At 25.2% G+C, this 25,936-nt stretch overlaps 1 protein-coding gene across 1 annotated transcript; it reads left to right on the forward strand.

The window, feature by feature from the left end:
• Nucleotides 1–235: 235 nt before the first annotated feature.
• Nucleotides 236–22,640, forward strand: LOC135922111 (KH domain-containing protein akap-1-like). The gene is made up of 9 exons (XM_065456523.1): nucleotides 236–307; nucleotides 351–676; nucleotides 722–923; nucleotides 964–1,094; nucleotides 7,476–7,698; nucleotides 21,101–21,248; nucleotides 21,481–21,548; nucleotides 21,596–21,960; nucleotides 22,502–22,640. Exons 2-9 carry the CDS (start codon nucleotides 461–463, stop codon nucleotides 22,577–22,579), a joined length of 1,431 nt encoding a protein of 476 aa, XP_065312595.1. The 5' UTR covers nucleotides 236–307; nucleotides 351–460; the 3' UTR covers nucleotides 22,580–22,640.
• Nucleotides 22,641–25,936: the final 3,296 nt, after the last annotated feature.

Genomic DNA, 25,936 nt, shown 5'->3' on the forward strand with positions numbered 1-25,936 from the left:
GTAGCTTAATTGAAAAGAGCTGCAAAATATTTATGGATTATTGAATTATAAAGTAAGCTAATATTTTTTACTTTATAAATTGCATTAAGCTTAAGATATTTGATCATATAAATTTTAAGTTAAGCGAAATTTTCTTGAAAAGTTAGTCGACAAATTACCTAATTGCAACTAAAAAATGGTAAAGGCACGATACATTTAATTTGAATGTTTGCTACCACGTGTTAATTTGAATTGAGTTCCGTTTCTCTTTGACATGAAAGTAAATTATAAAATAAGGCAAGAGGTTCAAGTTGTTAAATTTGAAAAAGTATGATTTATTAATATCACATTAATTTAATACAATTTTTGAGGTGGGATCTTCAACAAATATAAAAAAATTTAATTTTTGTAAATCAAAATATCATATAAAAGAAAATATTATTAATACATAGAGCTATATATTTTCATTCAACAGTTAGAAATGGCTTTAGAATTATTAGCCACTAATATATTTGATCACAGTTGGGTGTACAAGTGCCCATCAAATGAATTTAATAGTTATTATGAAGATAATTCTTATAAATCCAGTATAATTTTATCTGATACTACAAGAGAAAACTCTCCTGTTTTATATCAACCTGAAATAACGAACGATACTTCAGAGGAAGCTTCATCAAATAGTAAATTGGAAGATAAGGTTTTTTTTAACAAAAATATCATACTATATACTTTAAAATTTTAGAATTCTTTTGATGATGATTATGTTAATTTTCCAGTTTCATATTATGTAACTTCATATGTCTTTGATATACCTAGTATAATGGTTGGTAAAATGATAGGTAAAGGTGGTAGAGTTATTAAACTGATCAAAAAAATTTCCAATGCACAAATTTATGTAACTTTACATCCATATAAAGTTAATTACAATATTGTTGTTATTGAAGGTATATGAAATATAATATTTTTAATATTTTTAATATATAGGAACTGAATTTTGCATACATGTTGCACTTCAGAGAATAAGGAGTATATATCCAATTTATCAGTATCCTTATATAACTTTAATAAATATAAATGAAGAAATGATGCAACAATCACAGTATTCTTTATATTATGTAAGCTGTATATTAAAAATTAAAATGTAGTATATTTGGATAATGTTAAATATAGTTAGATATTTATTAAAAGAAATCAATGCTGAATATTTTTTGGTTCTCAAAAAAATTTTCAACCTTAAATTGTAAACTGAGGGCTAAAAAATTTTGATTATTGCCTTTATCAAGATATTTTATTTTTCATATTATTTTATATATTTTCATAAAAATATTGATAGGATAGTTAATAAAATAAAAATAATATATATCCCTTGATAAAGACAATGACTAAATTTTTATTGGAATTAGTAAGAACTAATGGTAGAAGCTTTGGATATTATGAGTAATCATCTCCAAATATTATTTGGTCATTCTATGCCAAATCAATCAAAAAATCATGATTTATGACTTTCCTTTTAATTTGGATGAATCTTATATAAACTAAGGTTCTTGTAATTTATACTTGGGCAAAATTTTAGCCCCTTTAAGGTAAAAGCATGAAAAATATCCTTTTTTCCAAGTATCTTTTATCATTGAATTAATGACAGTTTAAAAATTATGCACTTATGTATAAAAATCTATTATCAAAATAAAGAATATACTTCTCTTTAGAAAATAAAATTAGAAAAATATATTTAAAAATTTCTAGACCTCTTATTCTGATAAAATTTAAAATCCTCATTGAAAATTGGTTAAAACTGATTTTTTTAGTTAAACTATACTACCTTACCATTCTATTTTATAAAAAAATTAGATAGTGCTTCTGCAACTTCATGGACACAATTGCTAAATATTTTTATATTATAGATGACATTTAATTTTAGCCTAATGTTTTTAATAGTGTAATGATTATTTGGTTTAAGTCTTCTAGTATTACTATTAAAAAATATTAAATAAGTTTGCTAAAATGGCCCCTATAAGTTTGAAGTAATATAAGATTATTAAATACAATTTAGAATTAAAACATCGCCAAAAAATATTTCAATTTTTCCCAATATACAAGGTTCATAAATAGCTGGCTTTCATATTAGATCTGTGAGTCTCTAATTGTTGCTAATTGATTGTAAAATACCTTATTATTAGTAAGAAAAAGGTTTAAAAAAATATCTTCACTGAACATTTTTTTACAAAAATCTTTATAAAAATATGATTTCATTATGAAAGATTTGGAATTTATGGCCAAATTTGATCAAAAATTTTGCTTGAACATTTTTAATTTTTTTGATCTTTCAGGGATTGAAAATATATAAAGATGTTTTATAAGGAATATCTTAAACAAATGAGATTTGATAAATTATAATTATTCAAAATCTTATTTTTTACCCTTAGATTTCATTAAGAAATATAACAATATTATAAATTCTACTCCTTCACTTTCCATTTTCATAACATTAAATCATTTATTAAAATTAAAGCAAAGTAAGAACTTGTGATGAATGAATATATTAAAATTTATTATATACTATAATTATATATCAAATATTGAATTAATGTAAAGAATTACATTTCACAGTAAAATAATATATTTACTAATAAAATCATTGAAAGAAGGTCATCATAAACATATTATGCCAAAAACTGTCATACAAGGGAAGAAAATAAATATAATCTTTATTGATATTAAATGTGATACAATTTAATCATTATTCATGAGGTAGAGAGGGTTAATTGAATGAAAATACATCGTGAACTGTAGGCAAACATATTTATAATTCAATTAGATGCCAATTGGTTCAGGAATAGTTTGTTCATATAAATTTCAAGATCTGCTTCTTAAAAAAATTATTGCAAATATATTTGAACTTATTATTTCTAGATTGTCAATGACATAGTTATTGCTAAAATAATACTCCAACTAATCATTTCCAAAGAATTTTAGTATAATATTATAAAAGCCTAAGCAATAAGCTTTAGATATTTGAGCATATAAATTTTAAGCTTAAGGAAAATTTAAAAAGTTTTGCAACAAAACACCTAAACATAAAAATAAAGTAGAACTAGTGGTACGAATCCTATTTTTATTCTTAGTTTCATAATAAAGACACTTAATACATTGACATATGCTTTCCTAAAAATATATAATCTAATCTTTTGGTTGCATGCAAACTTTCTAATTTTATACAGTTGGTGCTGATGGATTTCTTGTCTAATCTTTTCTTTTTAATTAAAAGATTTTTCAGTACTTTCATCAATTTCTCACCGGTTTTGGATTAGAAATTAATAAAATAGCCTTTTCCATAGAAAGTATTTCTGCCATTCTGGCCTAAGATACTTGAAATTTCTTTTGAATAGACCCGCTATCTGGCATCAAGGTTATAATTTTCTATTGATTAGAATATGATCATTATGTTAATTTATCCTTAAGATGCACTAATATATTATCTATTTTATTTCATATTTGAATTCACTACTGTTTCTTCTACATTTAAGCTTGTTGCAATGGCTCTTGTTTTTATCAAAAAGAATTTGGGACATTGTCTTTACAATTACCTCTTTTTTTTGATTGGGGATTCCCTATGCTAATAGTGAATAGTTTTTTTCGAGTTTAATTGACAGTTAGTACAAATCTTTTCTAAGTTTTTTATTTTTGCCACTGATGGTTAGGAATAGTGTTGTTAAACGGCTCATTTTGAGCCGATTTTTTAAAACGGCTAACTCAATATTGTAGCCAGAATAATTTTACCTAAGCCTCGAGATTTCGATGATATATGTCTAGACCTTTGTTCCTTCTATGAGCAAAATCTTCAGGCTTGCGTAATATTATTCTGGATGAAATATTGAGTTAGCCGTTTTTAAAAATCGGCTCAAAACGAGCCGTTTAACAACACTAGTTAGGAATATTAAATGGATTGCAACATTTAAATTTTATTCAGTGAAATTTTTTTGTTAATTAATATTTTTTTGATCATTTGTTAACACATGTACACAATTTAATCGATATTTATAGAAAAAAATTCATTGTACAATTTAATATAGTTAATGATTTCTTTCATATTTTTTGGCGACTATTGTGAACCAATCTCTATGTGCATTCCTGTTCTGCTTACCTTGATTTTTTTGATAGAGTGTGATCTTTGTTTGTGAATATTTCGAATACTACTGCCAAATTCTGTGTCATATGTTTCTTTTATGTCATACTTAATTATATATTTTACTACAATTAAATAATTTTTATAATATGTAATGGAAGGTTCTAGCAGCACAGGGATGCACATGGAAATTGGTTCACAATAGACACCAAAAGTTTTGAAAGAAATAATTAACATATTATTGAATCTAGGAAAATAATTCCCCGGAAAAAAAATCCCGGAAAAAAATTCCCATAGAAAATAATTCCTCGGAAAAAAATTTCCCATTTTTTAAATCCTATAAAATATTAATTATTTTTATAAAATTAACAATATAGGAAAAAATATTCCCGGAAAAAAAATCCCTAAAATATTTTTTGAGAAAATCGTCAAAAATTCCTGCAAAAATTTTCCAAATAAAAATTTCCAAAATAAAATAGTACTTGTGATTAATATTAAACCTAACAAAAACTTAAATTATTAATTAATACTAATAAATATAATGTTATGGACTTATCCAGAACCCAGGTTTAGTGAAAATTAAACAAAGCAATATTTATAAAATAAACGAATTGGATACCTAGTCTCTCTGATATTATGCAAAATATTATGGCCAGCTCAGATTTTTTATTTTGACCCAGATTTATAAATTCAAAAATTACTTAGTCTCTGTAATATTAAGCTAAATATTATTATAAGTTAAGTAATGATAATGGCCAGCTCAAAAATTTCTTCATACGTTGTATGTTTTTCTTTGTAACAAAAAATATACCGCTGTAATAAACAGTGTTTTAAAGGGTATTCTAATTACATATAGCTATAAAAATAAATGAGGAGTCAATTTAAAATTTCCGTCTATATACCAAGTTTTCGTGTCGGCTAACATTTTAAGCATATAATCGGTGGCAAATATAATTATTCGTTCATTAGAATCTCCGCCATTATCATGCCAAAAGAAATCTCTCATTTGTGGGGGATCCGGTTGTAGCCCAATCCTCTAATATTAAAAGATATTTTCAATTAAAAAGTTATTTATAGACATAAATATGATTTAATTTGAAATGCTTAATTCTTCCAATGTGGCCGGAATAGGAGGAAACCTTTTTATTTTGTGATTTCTAAGTGTCATTTTGTTACTATCTTCATTCGGAAGTATTTTTCTGGATTCGGGAGACAATTTAGACATTTATTCTGCGTATATTTAGCAAGTATTCTGATTTGTTTCAGAGGCTTTTTTTTCATCGTGCTTATAGCATTTTCAATTTGATGTTCATGTATGTTTATAGGATGAATATGAGGCGTATTTTCCAATGTATTGTCATTATTGTAATATTTCAAAATAACTGGGCATTTTTCAGCATTATATAATGTACATTTGTATCTTTTAAAATTTTTCGTAATTTTATGATTGTAGGAATAGCCCTCATGAAAAATTTTAGCATGCTTATTTAAGGGAAGAATAAACATAAAAAATTTATTAAAATTATCAAAAATGCTTAAAATAGTAAAAGAAAATTTTATAAAAAGTAATAAAAAACTAAATGAAAATCGTTTGTTTCAAAATTACATAGAATATACCACCCAAATATATAAATTTATTTATTTTTGAGCATAAATTTCCTTTCAACGTTATAAATAATAATAATAATATCAGGGAACTAACTGGGATTATGTAATAACATTTCCGGAGTTGGAAACTTTCAAATAAAAAAAATATTTATAAAAATAAACAAATATTATTTAGAATAAATAGTATATTTTTTGGTAGCGTTCAATTACTTGAGATGGTCTTTGAATTAAATAAGCTTTTGTAATTAGTGATTAGGATCAATACTTTTTTTGAAAATTTATAATCAGATACAATTTTTAAAACCATAAAAAATTTCCATTATGGTATTTTTGTCCGGGATTCTAACTGATATAAACGAACGGAACAGAAAAGTGTCATAATATTCATTTTAATGTTATATATATTTTAACCTTAGTGGCGTTTAAGAAATACCCCCCCCCCCCTCTTCATGGTAAATATAATGTGGTTTAATTACCTGTTTTCATAATATCTATTCAAGTCTAGATGAAAAGTGGATTATGGAAATAACCTTTCTCTTTCTAGGGAAGAATTTGCTTTCACATTTTTCTTTTCAATTTTAAATTGTAAAACCTCTTTCATAATTTTCATATATTTCTATAAAAATCTATCGTCACAAATTTATACTTTTTATGCTATTTACTAAATTATAAAATATAAAAGCTGTCAACCGATATATCAATTCTCATTTAAAGATTGCCCTTTTGGAATTAAAAAAGAAATACTCTCAACGTTCAGAAAATACTAACATATTTTTTAGAAATATTTTCGTTATTTTAGCGGCGGGATTATTTTTTGATAATTTAAAAAAAACTATTTGGGGAATTTTTTCCGGAGATTAATTTTCCCCCATATATAATTTAAAATCTAAAAAATGGGGAATTTATTTTCGGGGAAATATTTTCTGGGGAAATATTTTCCATGGGAATTTTTTTCCAGGGGAATATTTTTCCCGGTAATTATTTTCCAAGGATTTTTTTCCCGGGGAATTTTTTTCCTGGGGTTTTTTTTCCGGGGAATTATTTTCCGCTTACCCATATATTTCATAAATTATTATACAAATTAAATAAAATAAATACATCATCTAAAGTATAAATATTTTTCAATTTGAAGTTGTATAGGCATGACTTTTTATTCTGGGAATAAGAGGTCTAGAAATTTTTAAAAGTATTTTTTTATTTTTATTTTCTAAAGATAAAAGGTTTATTTTATTTTGATACTAGATGTATTATATATAATTGTGTAATATCTAATCATACACTCACAAAAAGAGAATTTTCCATTCTTTGACCTTAGATATCTCCTAAAGTATGAAAGTTAGAAGGCTAACATTTTGCCCAAGACAAGAATCTTAGTTTATATACGAATTTTCATCAACATCGAAAGGGGTTAGCTGAACTGTGATGCTCGTCATGAAATCACCCTTTATAAAAATATTTAAATTTATATAATAAAAATTTGAAATAAACTGAAATATATAATAAATTGTAAAATAATTATACAATTTAAATAGTTTTATAGTTTGAACAGATAATTCTAAAATACAGAAATCTTTGCAGAGCTTAGGTGACTGATAATTTATTTTTAATGCTTTATAATGATAATTTTTATTTGGAAACTTAATTGACAAATAAAAGAAATATTTTATATAAAATATTTTTGAAATGAAAACAATATTTTTTGTTTCCAATCACTTAGTTATTTTGTTTAATTTAAACATATTATATTTAAAAATCATTTCTTAAGCTTTTTCTTCCTGAACAATGTTTGATCAATGTTAAAGTTAGTTGTGTCATATCAGCTGGTCACATATTCATACAACAAAACAGACACCCACTGTTCAAAAATTTGACTGCTTTGCAGGAATCTATGAAAATATACTATTCTACTCAAATAGCACTGCCAGCATATATTGATAATTGCACCAGTCATTCATTTGCTAATAATCTTATTCCTTCTCCTGTTTTATGTAAGTAGTATATAGTAAATTCCATATCAACAATCTGACCCCTCAGAATTTTAAATTTTATATATACCTTAACTAAGAAATAAGTGAAATTTAACTTCTTTGCACCACTTACTTGCTAAGATATTAGCTATTAAAAAATGGAAAAATGGTAAATTTTTGGCACAATGCACTTGATTAATTTTCAAATATCTCATGAATAAATTAAGCTAGAGCAATATTTTAAATTTTATATAGCTTAATAATAGATCTTTTGAATAAAATAAATGTGATAGAAATCAGATTAACACCAAAAACCAATGATCATGGAAAGAATATTAGATGGCTTTATTATTGCTTGCAACGTTCATATGATCATTAACAATATATTTATATAACTATGCAAGAAATAATTAGAGAGATAAATTATATATATGTGAACAATGATGAATATCTAAGTAAGAAAAATCATCTTAGTACCAGGTTTTTGACAGTAAAACAAATACACAAAATTTTATAATTGATTCTCCTAGGAAAAAATATAATGAAAGTGAAAATTTATCCAAATTCTTCCAGTGATTTAATATATGTTATATTTTAATTTTTATATATTATAAATTTTTTGTGTTATAAAAATTATTTAGCTAAATTGTTATTAATATGATCAATTTTTATATATTATAAATATTTTGTGTAGTTATAGAAATTATTTAGCCAAACAGTCATTAAGAATATATGATCAATTTTTATATAATATAAATTTTTGATTCTATTTCATGTTATAATTATTTAGCGAAATAAAATTTTTAAGAGAAAATTTAACCAAAGTTTTTTATGATTTTGTACAAATATATAGCAGTCTGATATACATCTATTTAAAAAAATCTTTATTCCTAAGTCTATTTCAGGTTTAGTACTTCTGGTATTTGGTATTAATCTGGTTTCTATCACATTTATTTATATATCATATTAAAGATCTATTATTAATCTATATAATAAAATTAAAATTTTTGCTCTAACTTAATTTATTATTGAGATATTTGAAATTAATGAAAGAATTTTGTCTAAAATGAACCATTTTCCCTCTCCTTAAACGGCTCATGTCAGCTAGTAATTGGTGTAAGGAAATAAAATTTTATTGTTTTAGTTATAGCATATACCACCAATATACAAAATTGAAGAAAATTATGAGGGGGTAGGGTTGAAACCTTAGTTGATTTGATATGGACACCATATATATAATTTTTAGTTGAAAAAAATATTTAGTTTCAGATATATTATAATGGGCCTATTAAAGAATTGAATAGTTCATTATTCATATTCCATTTGAATTAGGTTCAGTTTTTTAAAATATAATATAATTTACACAAAAATATATGGCTGTGCCGACATTAAATAGTGTATCAGCCCCGATATTTTTATTGTTTTTGGTAATTCTATGATTGTATAGAATAATTTAATGATAGGTTTAAATACAATTTATTATGTTTAAAAAATATTTAAAAATAATACACTTTTTTATTATTTTATTTGCCACTTAAAAGGGATTTTATAGGCCGGCTATTCCACGTCAAATCGATCACGATTCGGCCGACCCCTTTTAAAATTGTTAAAAATTTATGGAATTATTTAGATAGGTAAAAAATGAGAAAGCCGTTTATTTTAACTCGCTAGTACACCTGGTTCCCGAGATACAGGGGCTCAAAGGTCCAAAAAAGAGTCACTTTGGAATTTGTAAAATTTTTATAATGCTTATATCTCAAAAATAGCAAAAAAATATATTATATACCAAATTGTAGGTAAAAAAATCTCTAAAGAGCTATCAAAAAACAAAAAAAATTGTCGCCAATCTGAGCCGTTCACTTCCTGTTTACCTATTTTGCTTTACCTGTGTTTTTAGCAGGGATGTGAACCCTTCGACAAAAAAAAGGGTCCGGGTTTGGGTCTGGTAATAAATTTAAAAAGGACCCGGGTTCAGAGGGAACACAAAAATAATCTCAAAATAAGACTTTTTCATTCATTTTTTATTATACTTCAATATATACACATTTATAATTCGAAATGAGATAATTTATATTTTAAATATTTTATTCAATCGCACAATCATGATATCTTCTAAAATATCATCCTTCGGATTTCCACGTAAATTAGACAAAATATATTTCAACAATGAAAATCCACGTTCTACGCTTACCTAAAATAGATAGTCATTTTTATAATACATAAATTATTGTACTTGTGTTGCCGGTACAGCCATGACGATTCTAGACAAGGTATATAATTCTGGATATATTGAAGAATTTTCCTCCCAGAATTTTAAAATGTTTGCATCTCTATTTATTCCCTAAACTTCCGAGAACTTTTCTATTATAGATACAATAGATATTTTTTGCTCCTTTCTATAAGATGATAATTTAATTTTTTTTCTCTATCTAATAGTAAAATTTCCAGATCATCAATATCGTTATCATTATCATTGTTATCGCTACAACCAGTAGATATTGTTGTAGCCTCCAATATATTGTAAATAATAGAGTTTTGGGTATGCCATAAATCTTCAAGATGGTCTATAGCCATTTGTTTTTGCTCACTACTTAATAAAACCTGATATCGCAGGTCTAAATATATCGAAGCATATACAACACTATTTTGTAAATATTGTTGCTCTCTTATTTTCATATTTTCTAATACTTCATTTGAAAAAGAACTTGTTAATCTCCCTAACTCTAATCGACATCTTAACCATATGCCATAAAAATCCGATAAACATAATTGTTCTGCTTGCAATCTTAATGTTGTTATTTTTAAAGGAACCAGCACACTAGTAAGCTCTTTTACTTGATTCCAATCATCTTCTGACAAAATGATTTCACATGCTTCTATGATAAAATAATTACAGAAATTTTCAAACTTAATAATCGCTCTAGCATCATACATATAGAGGACCAACGTGTTGTGCAATCTAAAATTGCCATTTGCCTTTTCATGGATTTTAATATTCTAACAATTGTGGGAGTTCTTAAATATTTTACAACATCCCTTGCTTTATCAATTATAGTTTTAAAGTGACTATTTTTTAGGGAATAATTAATAGCCAATTATAGCTTATGGGCTGCACATCTGATACAGTATATTTTTGTGGAGAAATCTTTTGTTATTTCCTGCAAATCAATTTCACTTATTTCCTCATAATTATCATCATCTATCATCAATTTCTTCCAGTGAGTGAACATTCATTTAATAATTTGATTGATTTTACTAGATTGGCACCATTATCCGTAGTAATTGAGTAAACGTTTCTATCATTCTTTTTATATTTTCAGAAGTTGAACTCTCTTTAATCTCCTTCATAGCTAAATTTCTTAATATTATATTATTTTCTTTTATATACTGTATATTTATTCCTCTCCCTAATCTTTGGGCGGAATCAATTTTTAATGAAATTAATTTGTTTTTTGTTTTTTTATTTTTGCTTGTATTTTTTTCGATTCATTAACCACTAAGTCCTTAATTTTAAAACGGTTAATTGATGTTCCAATTGCCTTACTAATAGGATCAATAATTTTTTTTAAGAATCCTCAATAATATTTAAAGGCCTTCCATTTATTGTAACAAGCTCAACTAAAGCATTCATCAAATTCTCCTCAGACATTTGAATATGAATGCTTTTTTTAAAGCAAAATTTTTCAATATTATTTTCATCCTTCTTTGCAATACTGACAGTAGACTTTGTAACAATGTCTTCTTCCAAAAATTTGGTTTTTCTATTTAAATATTCCTCAAAGATTATAGAATGATGTCTTTTTAAATGTCTTTCCAGGTTAGTATTGTGTGAACCTTTTATCATTAGGTGGCAGGTTTTGCACTCAGAATCTCCTTTAGTTGCATTATAGTACTCTAACAAAATATCTTTTAGTTTCATACTAAAGAAAACAAAATTTAATTTGTTTAAAACTTAAAAGTATAGACACATAGAATGTATATATTTTTTAATCAGGCTGCATCCAAAATCTTAAAAATATAAATAAATAAATTTTGAAGAAAGAAATTACATAATCTATTTTTAATGTAAAAATAAAATAGTGTCCAATTTCATGAAATTTTTATAAAAAATTAGTAAGTACAATTCTTCTTAATGCTGTTAATTTTATAAATTTACTACCCATACGATTATAGCCTTTTATATTAATATATATTAGTGTCAGAAAATAATTTTATGGAAAGTTAAGAATGCACAGGAACCTCTGGTGCAAAAATTACTTGAAAATTGGATATTCTGTAGAAAATAGGAAAATTTGGGAGGAAATAGGAAAAACAAAACTTTGATCAAGTGATAAAGAAAATTTTAGCTGGGCTAAATTTATTAAATTATAATTTGGTAAAAATAAAAAATTATAATTTAATTTAAAAGGTGCTGGAAAATTATATAATTTCTATCACAATTTTATTTAAATAATAATTTTTTATATATATTTTATGGAAAAATTATCTTTCAAAATAGATTATATTATTGGTTTTCCAGCTATTTATTAAATATATAAATAAAATCTAAACATAACTATTATCAAATAGGTTCATACATAGTTAAATAACTGAAAGGTAACATAAAATAATAAATACAATTAGAAGTTTGTTTTCGAAATTTTTTTTTGCTTTTTATTTAGACACCTTTGCTAAATATATATACTATGTCAAAACCTTGGCGACGCTATCGACTCTAAAAATTGGAAAAAAATAGATGGCGCTTTATGAAATTACGGATTATGGTTAAAATTTTGCTGCTAACTTATCAATAATATACTAAAAAATTATAAATTTCTATTAAATATACTAATTAAACTGAGGGGCAGATTGGTCAAATGCCCATTAGACACTTAATAATGTAACAAATTTCCAATAATAAATATCTTTTGTATAATTTTTTTATTATTCATTTTTATTAATAATATATTGATATAAATGGATAATCAAATTCATTCCATAATTTTTAGTTAGTCCAATTTTAATATTTGAATGAATATCTTAAATTTAAGTCCAATTTTAATATTTGAATGAATATCTTTAAATTTAAGATATGACTCGTAAATTAATTAAAATTAATCTTTTTTGAACTTGAATCTTTTCACCATTTTTTATTATAGAGACAAAATCCCTTTTTCCAGGCATCGATCTACTATATTCATCATTGCTATAAAAAGTTCTGACAACAGCAGAGGTGGCGGCATCTATTGTCTTGCCGGGTTCAGGATTCGGTGTTGAAAAAACCCCCTTTTCTTTTATTAAACTTTTTGATTTAACGTCATGTGATATGAAATATTAAATTCGCCAGAAAAATATTGACTAAGCCTCGAAATTTCGATACTATATGTCTAGACCTTTGCTTCTTATATGAGCAAAATTTTCAGGCTTACATAATATTTATCTGGATAAAACATTGAGTTAGCCGTTTTTAAAAATCGGCTCAAAACGAGCCGTTTAACAACACTAATTTTTTTTTTATATTCTAAACAGATATTTAGTAAATTACAAATTGATACTATAAAAAATTTGTGTAAATAATATTTTGAGAATATACTATGTATTTATAAAAAAAATAAAAATGATATTTTAATTAATAAAAAATATACATATATTATATAATAATGTATTTAATCCTTTGCGTATTTATTCCATGGCAGGAAAACTATAATTTTATTATGTAATAGATACTATGAGTGTTAGCTAGTGTTAACTTTCACCAAACATTATATTAATCATAAGTATATATAATCATTATAACCATATCTAATTGACGAATATAATAATTCATGTTGTGTAAATTTTTTAAAAAATACGGCCCGGCCCGGGTATTTTAAAAAAAAATTTTCAGGCCCGACCCGGGTTTAAAAATTTAAAATACGGCCTCGGGCCGGGCTTAAGGTAGGACCTGTAGATCTCTGATATTTATAAAAGGTGTCTAATTAAAAAGCAAAAAAAAATTCGAAAACAAACTCACTATTTTGCTTAAAAATACAGGTAAAGCAATTTAGATAAACCGGATGTTAAAAGCCTATAATGGCGCCAATATTTATTATTCTTTGTTAGCCCATTAGAGAATTTCTTTATTTACAAAATGATATATTATAATTTTTTTTACTATAAATTTTACAGATTTCAAAGTGGCTCTTTTTTTGTACCTTTGAGCCCCTATATCTCAAGAACCAGGTATGCTAGCGCTAAAATAAACGGCTTTCTCATTCTTTTACCTATCTAAATAGTTCCAGAAATTTTTAACAATTTTAAAAGGAGTCGGCCGAAAAAGTGCCTTTTTTGATCGATTTGACATGGAATGGCTCTTATACTAATCACAGCATTGTTAAACGATTTGATTTGGCCAATTTTTAAAAGCGGTTGACTTGAAGATTTTGGCCAAAAGTAAATCATTCGAGCTTATTTATTTTCCATACAGATGACAGAAAGGTTTGGTCTTTTGGAGAATATTTTGATTTTCTTTTTTAAAAATCGGCTAAATAGAGCTGTTTTCACCTATAATCATTGCAAATATTTTAAATAAGATTATTAACATTGAATTATTAATGACCAAAAAATAGACCGGTGTACCTCTAATAAAGAGTTTTAATTTAACAATTTATCTAAAATTAGTTTTTCTAGATAAAAAGTTGATAATTTAGGTTTAAAAAAACCAATTTTTTGCAACTCTTTATATTCAATGTGAATGAAACCTATTATAATAATTTACAAGAGAAGATATTGTTCTTTCTTTACACTTTATACTCTTGCAAGAATTTAGGCAATCTATTCATTTTTTCTTTCTACTTCTTTTTTAAGCGAACTTTTTGTAAGATTAAATACTTCACCCAAATCATTAGGGATGTACCGATACCACTTGGAGGCCGATCCGATATTAAATTGATATCGGCCGATTACCGATCATCCGATATCATATAATTTGTATTCTGTAAAGATATCAATGGTTTTAATTTTTAATACACTTTTTATTTGTATAACATCTATAATTTAACTACCATAACATATGTCCTTTAAACATATTATAATGATCAGTTATAGTTTATATTCAATTCAATTACAATTCTAAAAGTATATAAAATATTTTTATTGATAAATCAATTATTTATATATTACGTAATAACATTAATCTATTTACATAATAAGTAATAAACAAATATATTATGAAACTTGAAATAAATATTTAAGTTAATATATAGAATATTTCTATTTAGAAATACCAAAATTTACAATTTATCAGAGGTCAGTCTGCAGAGATGGGGATTGTCAATTTTACTAAAAACAGATTCTGAAGAGATTATCGCACACTTTTATAAAGAGAATGCGCAATATGGCAGAATGTTTTTTAATTAATTATTATCATTAAAAAATTAAGCATAAAAATGAATTTCGATTTTATTTATAAAAATAAATGGTTTTAGACACTTTTTTTAAAATTTTTATAATATTTAAATTTTATAATATTTGCCGATAGCCGATATTTAAAAATGGGTGAAATATAGGCCCGATCCGATAAAAATATTGGTACATCCATACAAATCATTATATTATCCATAATTATGCTAAATTTTTATGGATTTATCACAAAATAAATTTAAAAGAATTAATTATATTTATAGATGTAAAATTCCCGGGAAAATTGGTTCAGGGGAAATTTCCCCGGGAAAATTGGGGAAATAATGGAAAATTAAAAAATAACCACAAAATATACTTTAAACCTTTCAATTTTTTTTATGGAATAACTTTATTAAATTTGGGGAACTAAGGGAAAATAATATAATTAAACAATAAAGACAAAAATAAATACACTATAAACATCATTTTTTGAATAACTTTATTAATTACAAAAAGCATGTATCAGATATTATATTTAAAATTTTTGGGATGCTAATGAAATAGCATCAATATCTTCATGGGATGAAATTGAAATATCATCATTATCATTGATATTGAAAAATCGGAATCTGAACTCTTTTGATGATATCCCGAACTTGATGTATTTGTATGATCCTTTAAATGTATGTTATGCTTTAATGATATTAATTTTTCGACTCTTTCATTCTTTATTCTATTTCTCGTTTTTGAATGAATTTTTCCAAATGCTGACCAGACTCTTCCTGACGAGGCACTTGAGGGTGGTATCGAAAGACATCTTACTGCCACTTGACAAAGGGGTTGATTGGTACACAACCCTTTCCACCATATGAGTGGTTTGGTATGGATTGAGCTCTCCCATATGCCAGCTCCTTTATAGAAACCTTGTTTTGAACGATATTCTGCTAAATTACTCATAATTTTTCCAATATCGCAATTAATTTGGCCTGAAATAATATTTATTATATTTAAAGCTGCTGTTAATTCGCGGTCTGTTAATTTCACACAATAATATCGAGGATCCCGAAGATTTGTTGCATAATGATATTCTCGGCAACAAAATTTCTTTCGTTTTTTATATGCATCTTAACACTTTTCAAATCATTTTCTTTAAATATAAAGTTGATGTATTGAGTTTATCTTTTATGTCCCAAAATATTTCTGGAACGTCAGATAATACCGCTGAATCCGATTCTACAAATATAATTTTCTTATAAATAAATTCCAAAAAGGTCAGTTTTTTAATTTTTTTAAGAAATATTATCCGTTTACTATTTTTTTAATAATTTCTTCAACAATTAGCATGGCTGGATATTTATTTTAAAAAATATTGCGATTTTTATACTTTTAAAAAAATAGATGGCGCTATATATAATAGTTTTAATATGTTAAAATTCATTTTTTTTATTGATTAAAAATATTTTAATGTATATATATCATACTAAATCGATTACAATGTCCATTATATATATTTATTTGTAATTCAGATCATAAATTTTTAAAATCTTCACAAATTTAGCCTGATTAAGATAGTTATAAATTAATTAAATCTTACTTCATCTAAAGGAATACAAAGCCCGGCTAGCTTGTGAGATTTCTTCAGGAGATAATATATATGTTTGACTGGTGGGAGTAGAAGGATTGACCAGCGAGAGAATATGAGATTTAGGCAATATCATCTTTCAGAGGAAATTTAAATGAGGCTGAAGGTCCACAAGGCTGTAAAAATCGGATTTTTACTTCTTCATTTATATCATTTTTATCGATTATATATCCTAACCACCATTTATCACCATATACACCTGTTATATATCCATTAATATTTTAAAAATTAATTTTCTCATTTAAAAACTAAACTTGTTTTATATTATATTTTTTGGAATTGGAATATATTTTGGTTTTTAGTCTATTTTGATCAATGGGAATAACCCCGTGATTTTTTTGGGTCCCATGTATAAGCAGTGCATTAAATCTTTTACGAAGGGCTAATTCCTCTTCGATATATTCTTGATTGGATACATATTCAAATTGAATTCCATTAATATTTTCTTTAGCATAATTATATAATTCTAATGAGGTTAGGATTTGATTTTTATTTTGCCTTTGAAGACTAGCTCTGGCAACTAATCTTTTGATAGTTCCTCCGATACCGTCACTTGCATTTTTGCCGTGAGCAGTGGCAAAGAAATGCCATTCGGCAGGAATATTAAAATCGTATTTATGAAGGCATATGTTCAAAAAAAATTTGCGATTCTTGTATTGAGACGCGGCTTCATCTGAAAAATATATTATTTTTTTCTGGTTTAGAATTAAATTTGAATAAAATAACAAAATTTATATTTTTTAATTCTTCTCCAGATTTATATGCTACAAATGGATGTATAGTGGCCTGCACGTTGTTCCAATGAAATCCCTGAACTTCATCTTGTAAAATGAAGGAATAATTCTCAGAATAATCTAGAATTGTTAAAAATTCCCCATCTTTTAAATTTTTCTACATTTGTCATTAATTTCACATTCTGATGAATGGCGCAAACACAAACAGTGTGTGTGCCACTAGCTCCAACTAAAATACAGTTTTTTGGTCTAAGTTCGGCAAATTTAGAGAATCCAATTGATATATTTGGGTATTCTTCCTTAAACATCTTGAATATTTATTTAAGCTTATTTAATATAAGTCTTTGGACTGATTCTTTCTCGCCTTTAACAGATCACAATCTTTTATTCCAGGCATGAGTCGGCTTATTTCATCAGAACTATAATTTTGTTTATTTTTATTGCTTAAAATTTTTTTCAAAATCTTCGAAATTTTCTTTATCTCTGGTTATTTTAATAATTTAAGATAATGACAATTTCATAACATTCTTGATCTTGATGGGTATGACTTAGTCTGGGGGGTGGAGGGTTGGGGGTAGGCCTGGTAATTAATATGATTTTCGATTTTTCCCTTAATAATTTTCCTGCACACCTTTAATCCTGCTTTTTTGTTAGTGTGCTAGTCGGATTTTTTAATTATTTTTAATTTACATTGAAATATTAAAAAAATTATTAAAATTTTATATCCTCTGAATATCTAAGGGGAATAAGGTTTACAAAGTTATATAATAGAATTTTATGATATATTATACATTAAAATATTTTTAATCAATAAGAAAAATGAATTTTAACATATTATAACTATTATATATAGCGCCATCTATTTTTTTAAAGTATAAAAATCGCAATATTTTTTTAAATAAATATCCAGCCATGCTAATTGTTGAAGAAATTATTAAAAAAATAGTAAACGGATAATATTTCTTTAAAAATATAAAATTCGGAGATCATATACATTTCTAAATATTAATTTCAAGTTTTCAACTGACCATAAGATGACCCATATTTTATCAAAAATTAATTTTGATGTTTTAGCCATAATTCTCAATTATTAACTTAGCTATTGATATTAGATTCAATATTTGATCATATTTAGTTTTAAATTAAAAACTAATTATTTGACATCAGTAAAAAGCAAAAAAAGACGTTTTTTGGACCTTTAATCCCGATTATCTCCGCTAATATAGTTGCTAATGCGCTAAAATTTTGTTTATAATCTAATGGGAACATATATAACCAGTCTACAACTTTTTATCGGAATTGAAAGGGGTCGGCCGAAAATCTTGATTTTTTTGCTCATTTGACATGGAATAACCCTATCTTTAATAAAATGTTTCCAGATATTGGAAGATTTCCGAGGCATCTATAAAATATTGCAATCATATTAATTTAAATTAAACATCAATAAATCATTATACCAGTTATATAGTATGATTAAAATATATTAAACATAAATCATTATATCAGTTATATAGTATGATTAACATATAATGATACTTATAGTGCGCACAAATTGAGCGTTGCAACTCTCCGTTTTAAAAGCTAATATGGTAGAGTGTAGCTTGGATTTTTTTACGGCAAACGTTAATAAAAAAGCAAACTGGTTAGATTTTTTCTATGCTTTTTTAATTTTGCGCTAAAATTTAAAAATGGATACAAATTGTAGGTATAATTTATTTCATATATTAATTGATATTTATATAATTTTAGAAATGATTATTTATATAATTTTGGAATTTATATTTATATAATTTTAGGATATACATATTATAATTTTAGAAAGGATGATAAGGTTACTAAAAAATTTTGTGCCTTACTGGAAACTCAGCAAATGGTCTGGAGCCAGCAGCGTCCAGACCATAAGAATTCTATATTAATATTAGATGGTTTATTAACCAGTAGTTTAAGGTAAATATATATAATGATAAATTATATTTTTAATAGCTTGGGGATGGAATTTCCATTGCATGATACAACTGTAGCATGCATAGAAGTAGTTGCAAAACTTTAAAGACCAAGATAATTGTGCAAGGTTTCAGGAGCTTCTGGCTCTAAACTCTCATACAGATGGTATGATTACATTAAATTCATGGAGCCAACAATAGAGGATAGTTTTAGTCCTAAAGAAATTATACCAAAGGAAGGCAAGTGGGTTAAAATTAAATGCATTGTTGGATATATTGACTCTTTTGGAAAGGGTGCCTTGAGTGAGAGCCAGTAAAATATATATTTATCTATAAATTTAACATTATTATAGAATGTTTCTCTATAAAATATGAATCAAACAAATATTTTTTCAAAAATGAAGTATCTCCATTGTATTATACTTTAATGGAAAATTGAATTGTGGCCTCCAAATTCAACAGATATACCTGCAAATCAAACCTCATTATTTAATGAAATTATATCTATGAAAATTGATTTGTTTTTTTTTGTAATTCTATTTATTTATATATAATAAAGTTATATTATTCCATATTCTAGTGTCCATTTTTGAAAAATATAATTAAAATTATTTTATTAAATAAGACATTTAATACTCTTATTATGGTGTACATTTTCATAATTAAAGATTGAAAAATGTAATTAAAATTATTTTGTAAAATATATATAAATAAGCAATTATTCAAAATTTATTTAGCAATTATTAGATAGATTTAATCAAATTATATCATAAATTTGAAATTTGATTAGCATTATTTCTAAATCTATTTATTTTTATATCTAGTGTCTTAAAAAAAATATAAAATATATAAATATGCAAACTATTCAAAATTTATTTCACATTTATTAAAATATATAGATTATTATAAATATATAAATTAAGGTAGGATAAACAAAGAAACATTTATATACATATGTTTTGCATCCAAGGCCACGAAAAAATTTGAAAAACCTGATTGAATCATAAATTCTTAGGAAATCTAAATAAACAAATATAATTAATTAGACTTCCTTATTTTACCTTAAGGTAAGAAATAAACTCTTTTTGTTTAAGAAATTATAAAAAAAACTTTAATAAAAAACATACTGCTTTCAATCTAAACAAAGATGCGTTACATTAACAAACATACTGCAAACGCTCAATTTGTGCGCACTATTATATATCAAATCTAAATATATCATTAATTATTAATAATTCTATAATATATCACATTAATAATATGTATGAGAATTTTGAAAAATTGCACTCAATGATTGCACTAATAAAAAAAATAAGTTTAAAGACTCACGAGGAAAATAAAAATTATTTATAAATCATAATTATTGAAATAATATTATATTTTATAAAATATAAATCATAATTTTTGCAAATAAATAATATATTTATATTAAGGGAAAATTCGGGAAATTTAATTTCCCGGGAAATTTCCCTACCTTTACATCTCTAATTATATTTATTAATTTATATCTTTACTGGAATATTAGAGGGGAAACTGGCTTACCTGGGTAAGTCTGGAAATCGCCAATAAACGAAGAAGAAGAAATTTATACCTTTACTAGGGTGTTATATATTTATATAAAAAGTTTTAAATTGTTGTAAAGAAACTAAAAGTATAAATCGCCATTTCATGTAAATAATTATGAATAATCTAAAAAACAGCACTACTCCATTTAGTTTTATAATTTTGTTTTATCATTATAATAGCTGGAACCTTATGTGCTGCTAAAGTCGATGATACATGGTATAGATCTCAAATATTGGAGTATTTGGAAGAAAAAGATGAATGTATAGTCAAACTTTTAGATTTTGGTGGTTACCAAAAGCTATCACGCAATGAACTTAGACAAATAAGGTGAAATTTTTTAATTGTTATATTCGTAATTTCTAAAATACATTTTACACCTATAATTTCTTTATGGAATTGATATCAAAATTTTTTATATAATATATAAAATTGAGCAGAAGTGTCAAGCATTGTTTTTCTAAAAAGGCTTCATTGTTTAAATCATTTTAAAAATAATATTGAAATATGCACATATCATTTGAAATTTATGACTTTATATCATTTATTATTTTTTGTTTAGAATGGATTTTCTTTCTTTACCAGTGATGGCTACAGAATGTTACATGTCCAAGATCATACCTAAACAAGGTTGTTTATAATATCTAATTTTATAAAAATGTTTTTAAAAAAAATAGGGGAGACAGTTTTTTCAATCGAAGCTTGTTCTTATTTACAAAACATAATTACTAATCTTGACATTAAATCCCGTGATTATTTAACAACCTTCCCACATGATAGTATATCAAATGTCGATCAGACTTCCATAATGGTTAAGGTGGATGGTTATGCCCTTTGTGATAGGCTTCCTTTCGTTTCTTTGTATCAATGTAAGGACACCACTTTTAATCATATCGAAAATAGTGAGCCAAGTATATACAAAGATGTTAATATGGAGCTCAATATAACTACTAAAAATGTTGAATTATCTTTGCCAGAGCAAAATATTTCCCAAAGAATGTCAATGCCAGCTGTCGAAGATTTTACATTCCCTAATAAAATGGTAGTTTTTAATTTATCAAAAATTTTATATTTAAATTTGCAAATTTAATAATTATATATCGTTTGCTTAACTGCAATCTCTTAATATTTTAATAATTTTTAATACGATTTTTATTTTGATCTCTTAAAAAATATTAGGTAAGATAGGACTTTCGAATTGATTTCTTGTATAAAGATTATCTAAAATTAATAAAATCATGTTTACTTATAGTATTTCTCAACAAAATAATGTTTATTAAATATATTTATCTGTCGATTATTAGTTATCTTTTTCAATCCATTTATTGTTTTGAAATATTTTTGATTAAATTGATTGATAAGATAACAAACTATTAAGTTAACTAAATATCTCTAAAATAAAAATAAAATTGTTAAAAAAGGTAATAAATTAAGTTTATATTAGTTTTAAAAAAGTTATCGAGATATTTCAAAAATAAAACAAGCTGAAAAAGGTAACACGAATAAGTTACTGAAATATTTCGAAATCTTTATTGATGTTTAAATCATATAAGTTTATATAACTACCCTTATAAATAAAATAGGAAATGGATATGATTTCTATCAATAATTTATTATTTGAAATGGATTTGGTCAAATGGACTGAAGACATAATATTTTGATAGCATTTTCAAATTATGACGAATAATTTTTTTATACCTGTCTGAATATTTGCAATATTTATATTAGTCATCCTCTTTATTTTATAAATTCATATATGCATAATATTTTTATTTCAATATTTTTTGTTAGTTATACTACAAATGGAGCAAAAATAAAATTATAGTTTTGTTTGTTTTTTGTTATTCATAAGATAAAATGAATGAATTCTATTTGCCCAATGTTCTGGACCTTTTTTAGAAAATGAAACTTGATAAGATAGTTATACTAGCCTACTTCATAGTTGCCCAATCTTAATTTTTCAAATTTTAATTTTTTTAAAAAATTTAAAATCCTATGTTACAATTTTAGACCAAGCCTTTATACTAGCCCACTTCATAGTTATCCGCTCAATCTTAATTTTTCAAATTTTAATTTTTTTTAAAAATTTAAAATCCTATGTTACAATTTTAGACCAAGCCTCGCCCAGTATGAAAAATAAACTGACCAAGTCCGTATTTTTATCTCATCATTTTAGTAAGCCTTAGTTAAATTTCCTTATTTAGAATATTTAGGCAAATTGTTTCAAAGGAAAATTAACCCCATTAATTAATTAATATCATTTTAAAATAAAATCACCCCAACCTGGCTCGGATTCCTTTTTTAAGCACAATTAGATTTTTAAAATTCTAGGCCCTTTCGAATTTATAAAGAATAGAATTTATAAACTTTTTAAAAATTGTTACTTTATATCAATAGCATATAATGCAATCTAGAGTGACAATTTATGTATAAAAATTCTTATATGGAAACGCCATATTCAACAGCGCTTTAAATGAATTATCAATCAGCCAACCTAAGTAAGTTTAAATCAAATCTTTTTATTTCAACTAAACAATAATTATCATAATTCATTACCCTGCCTTATTTATTTCCTCTAATTATATAATTTATCTTATACGCCTTTGCATCAAAATGTTTTTTTAAAGATGAAAAATGTTAATATTTCAGTTTGGTCTTTCCTCTAGTAAACATTGAACCCAAACTGGTAGGGGAAAATTTGATTGGCTAATTTTTTGAAAAAAAAGAAAATATCAGAAACACTAGTTAAAATAAGCTAAGTTTTAAATCATTTTTATGTAAATTTTCTAATAGACTAATTAATTACTGCTAAAATTTACAATCGTGGCGTGATCCACCGTGACATGATTGGTCACATGGATTTCGAAGACTCGCACCCACCGCTATACTAAATAAAATGAGAAAATAACGTTTCGTCACTTATAAAATTACTGAAGGCTTTTATTTTGAATGTTAAAAATTTGCCCAGTAATTTTTCTTGTTAATATCTTCGATTTAAATCTCATTCATTGATTGGTTTAAGCAATGTAGTATTTAATGCAATCGAAATCACAGCTGATTCTTTAAATCGATAATTTTCTTCTCATATATTATCATAGTTTTTTCATCGTTTAGCTCCATATTTATAATATCTATTGCCTTGATTTTATAAGGAACGTAGCGTTAGTTACCGCACAGCTTGAACAAATCGCATTTGCTATAAATGAGGCTTAGTATGATTTGGGTTTTCAAATGTTTTACTCCTCTTTAACCCATACTTGTGTTTGATATAGCTGATATTAAAACATTTTTAAGTTCTCAGAATCATAGTGTTCTATACTTCTATGTAGCACTTTTGGTAGATTCCATATAGGGTAGCCATGAGGGATTTGTTAATCCCCCTCAACATTTAGACCTATAAACTGCACATATAGATTATTATCGCGAAACATCAAGGTTGAAGGTAATCGATATTTAATTTTATAAAATATAAAAGCTCTTTTCATGGGTCTGGTTTCACTACGATAACGGATGTCAACGTCTATATGATAGGATTTTCGCGGAATCCAAAAACTCCTCAAAAAACAAACCTACCCTCTAAAAAAATTCGTCGCCTTAAATCGCGATATTTTTCCATTAATTACACCTTTTTAATTATAATGGTAGGGGAGACTGGGGTTAGTCGAACTAATTTTTACTAAATTGGCTATAGTACTTGTTGTTTTATAGATAATATAAAAAATAACATATGATTGGATACCTAAAACTTTACTCTATAAAGGTGCCTTATAAAAAATAAGAATATAAATCATTTTTTTTTGTAAAAGTGAAAATTTTGTTCAACAAGCCCCAATAACGGGGTGAGGCAAACCACTTCAAGGGGCTTCATAAACCATTGGTTTTTTTAGTCCATAATAAGTTGAAATGCATTTTTATTTATTAATAATAATATGTATAGAATTATTTTATTGTGCAAAATATAATACTTATAAATTGAAACTAATTATATATAAAAATTGAAACTTAATTTTGGCTAATTTAATAAACATTTTGGACATAAAAAAATATGAATTCTAAGGAGAGATTAAAATTTATTAGCATATATCCTAAATACCAATCATAAACAGCCATGAAATTGCCTTTTCAAGATTTTGAAATTTTTTTCATTATCGATTGCCATAAATGACGTGTATGGTTTAGAAAACCCCGCTAGCTCTAAATTGACAAATCATGATTGAAATAATATCTAGATTTGATAAATACTCATAAAACTTACCCAAATTATAGAAGAATGTTTAAATTTTGTAATAAAATTTAATTTACATATAAATTATTATATATTTTAATAAAAATTAAAATTCTGTCATGTAAAAATCTATTGAAAATTTCACTTAAATAGAATTTTTAGTAATTAATTATTTCAAAAAATGAAAACTATATTAGGATAAAATTTTACCTTTTTGTGTATTTAATTTTAAAATGAGATTAAGTGGTTTGCTAAGCCCCAGGGTTTACCTAACCCCAGTCTCTCCTACTCTTCATAAATTTTAAAAAGAATGACTTAAATTATTAACTACCAAAGTATTGTAAATGTAAGTTATTTTTAGAGCTGTCAGTCCCCAAATCTTTCTCCGATCCGATTATATTGATTTGATTTTATTATCTACATTTGTATCAATGTCTTAAAAATATCAAAATTTTCTCCTAAAAAGACCAGCTAACTATTATTTTATTCTCCAAAAGTTAATCTCATAAAACATTTGCAAAGTGTTAGGGATAAATGTAGTGTTAAGCAGCTCAATTTGGCGGATTTTAAAGATGGCGAAATCAAGATTTTCTCAAAATATTATTACCTAAGCTTCGAAATTTCGCTAATCCAAACCTTTCTGCCATCTGTGGGCCAAATCAATAAGCTTGTGTAATTTACTTTCAGCTACAACCTTGAGTTAAACGTTTTTATAAATAGACTAAATCTAACTGTTTAATACTAACTGAATGTAACTCGTTAGATATTTTAAAATACTTTTCATGTTGCAGAT

The sequence above is a fragment of the Gordionus sp. m RMFG-2023 genome, chromosome 1 (assembly GCF_954871325.1).
Source record: "Gordionus sp. m RMFG-2023 chromosome 1, tfGorSpeb1-WG-v2, whole genome shotgun sequence".
NCBI classification, from domain to species: Eukaryota; Metazoa; Nematomorpha; class Gordioida; order Chordodea; family Parachordodidae; genus Gordionus; species Gordionus sp. m RMFG-2023.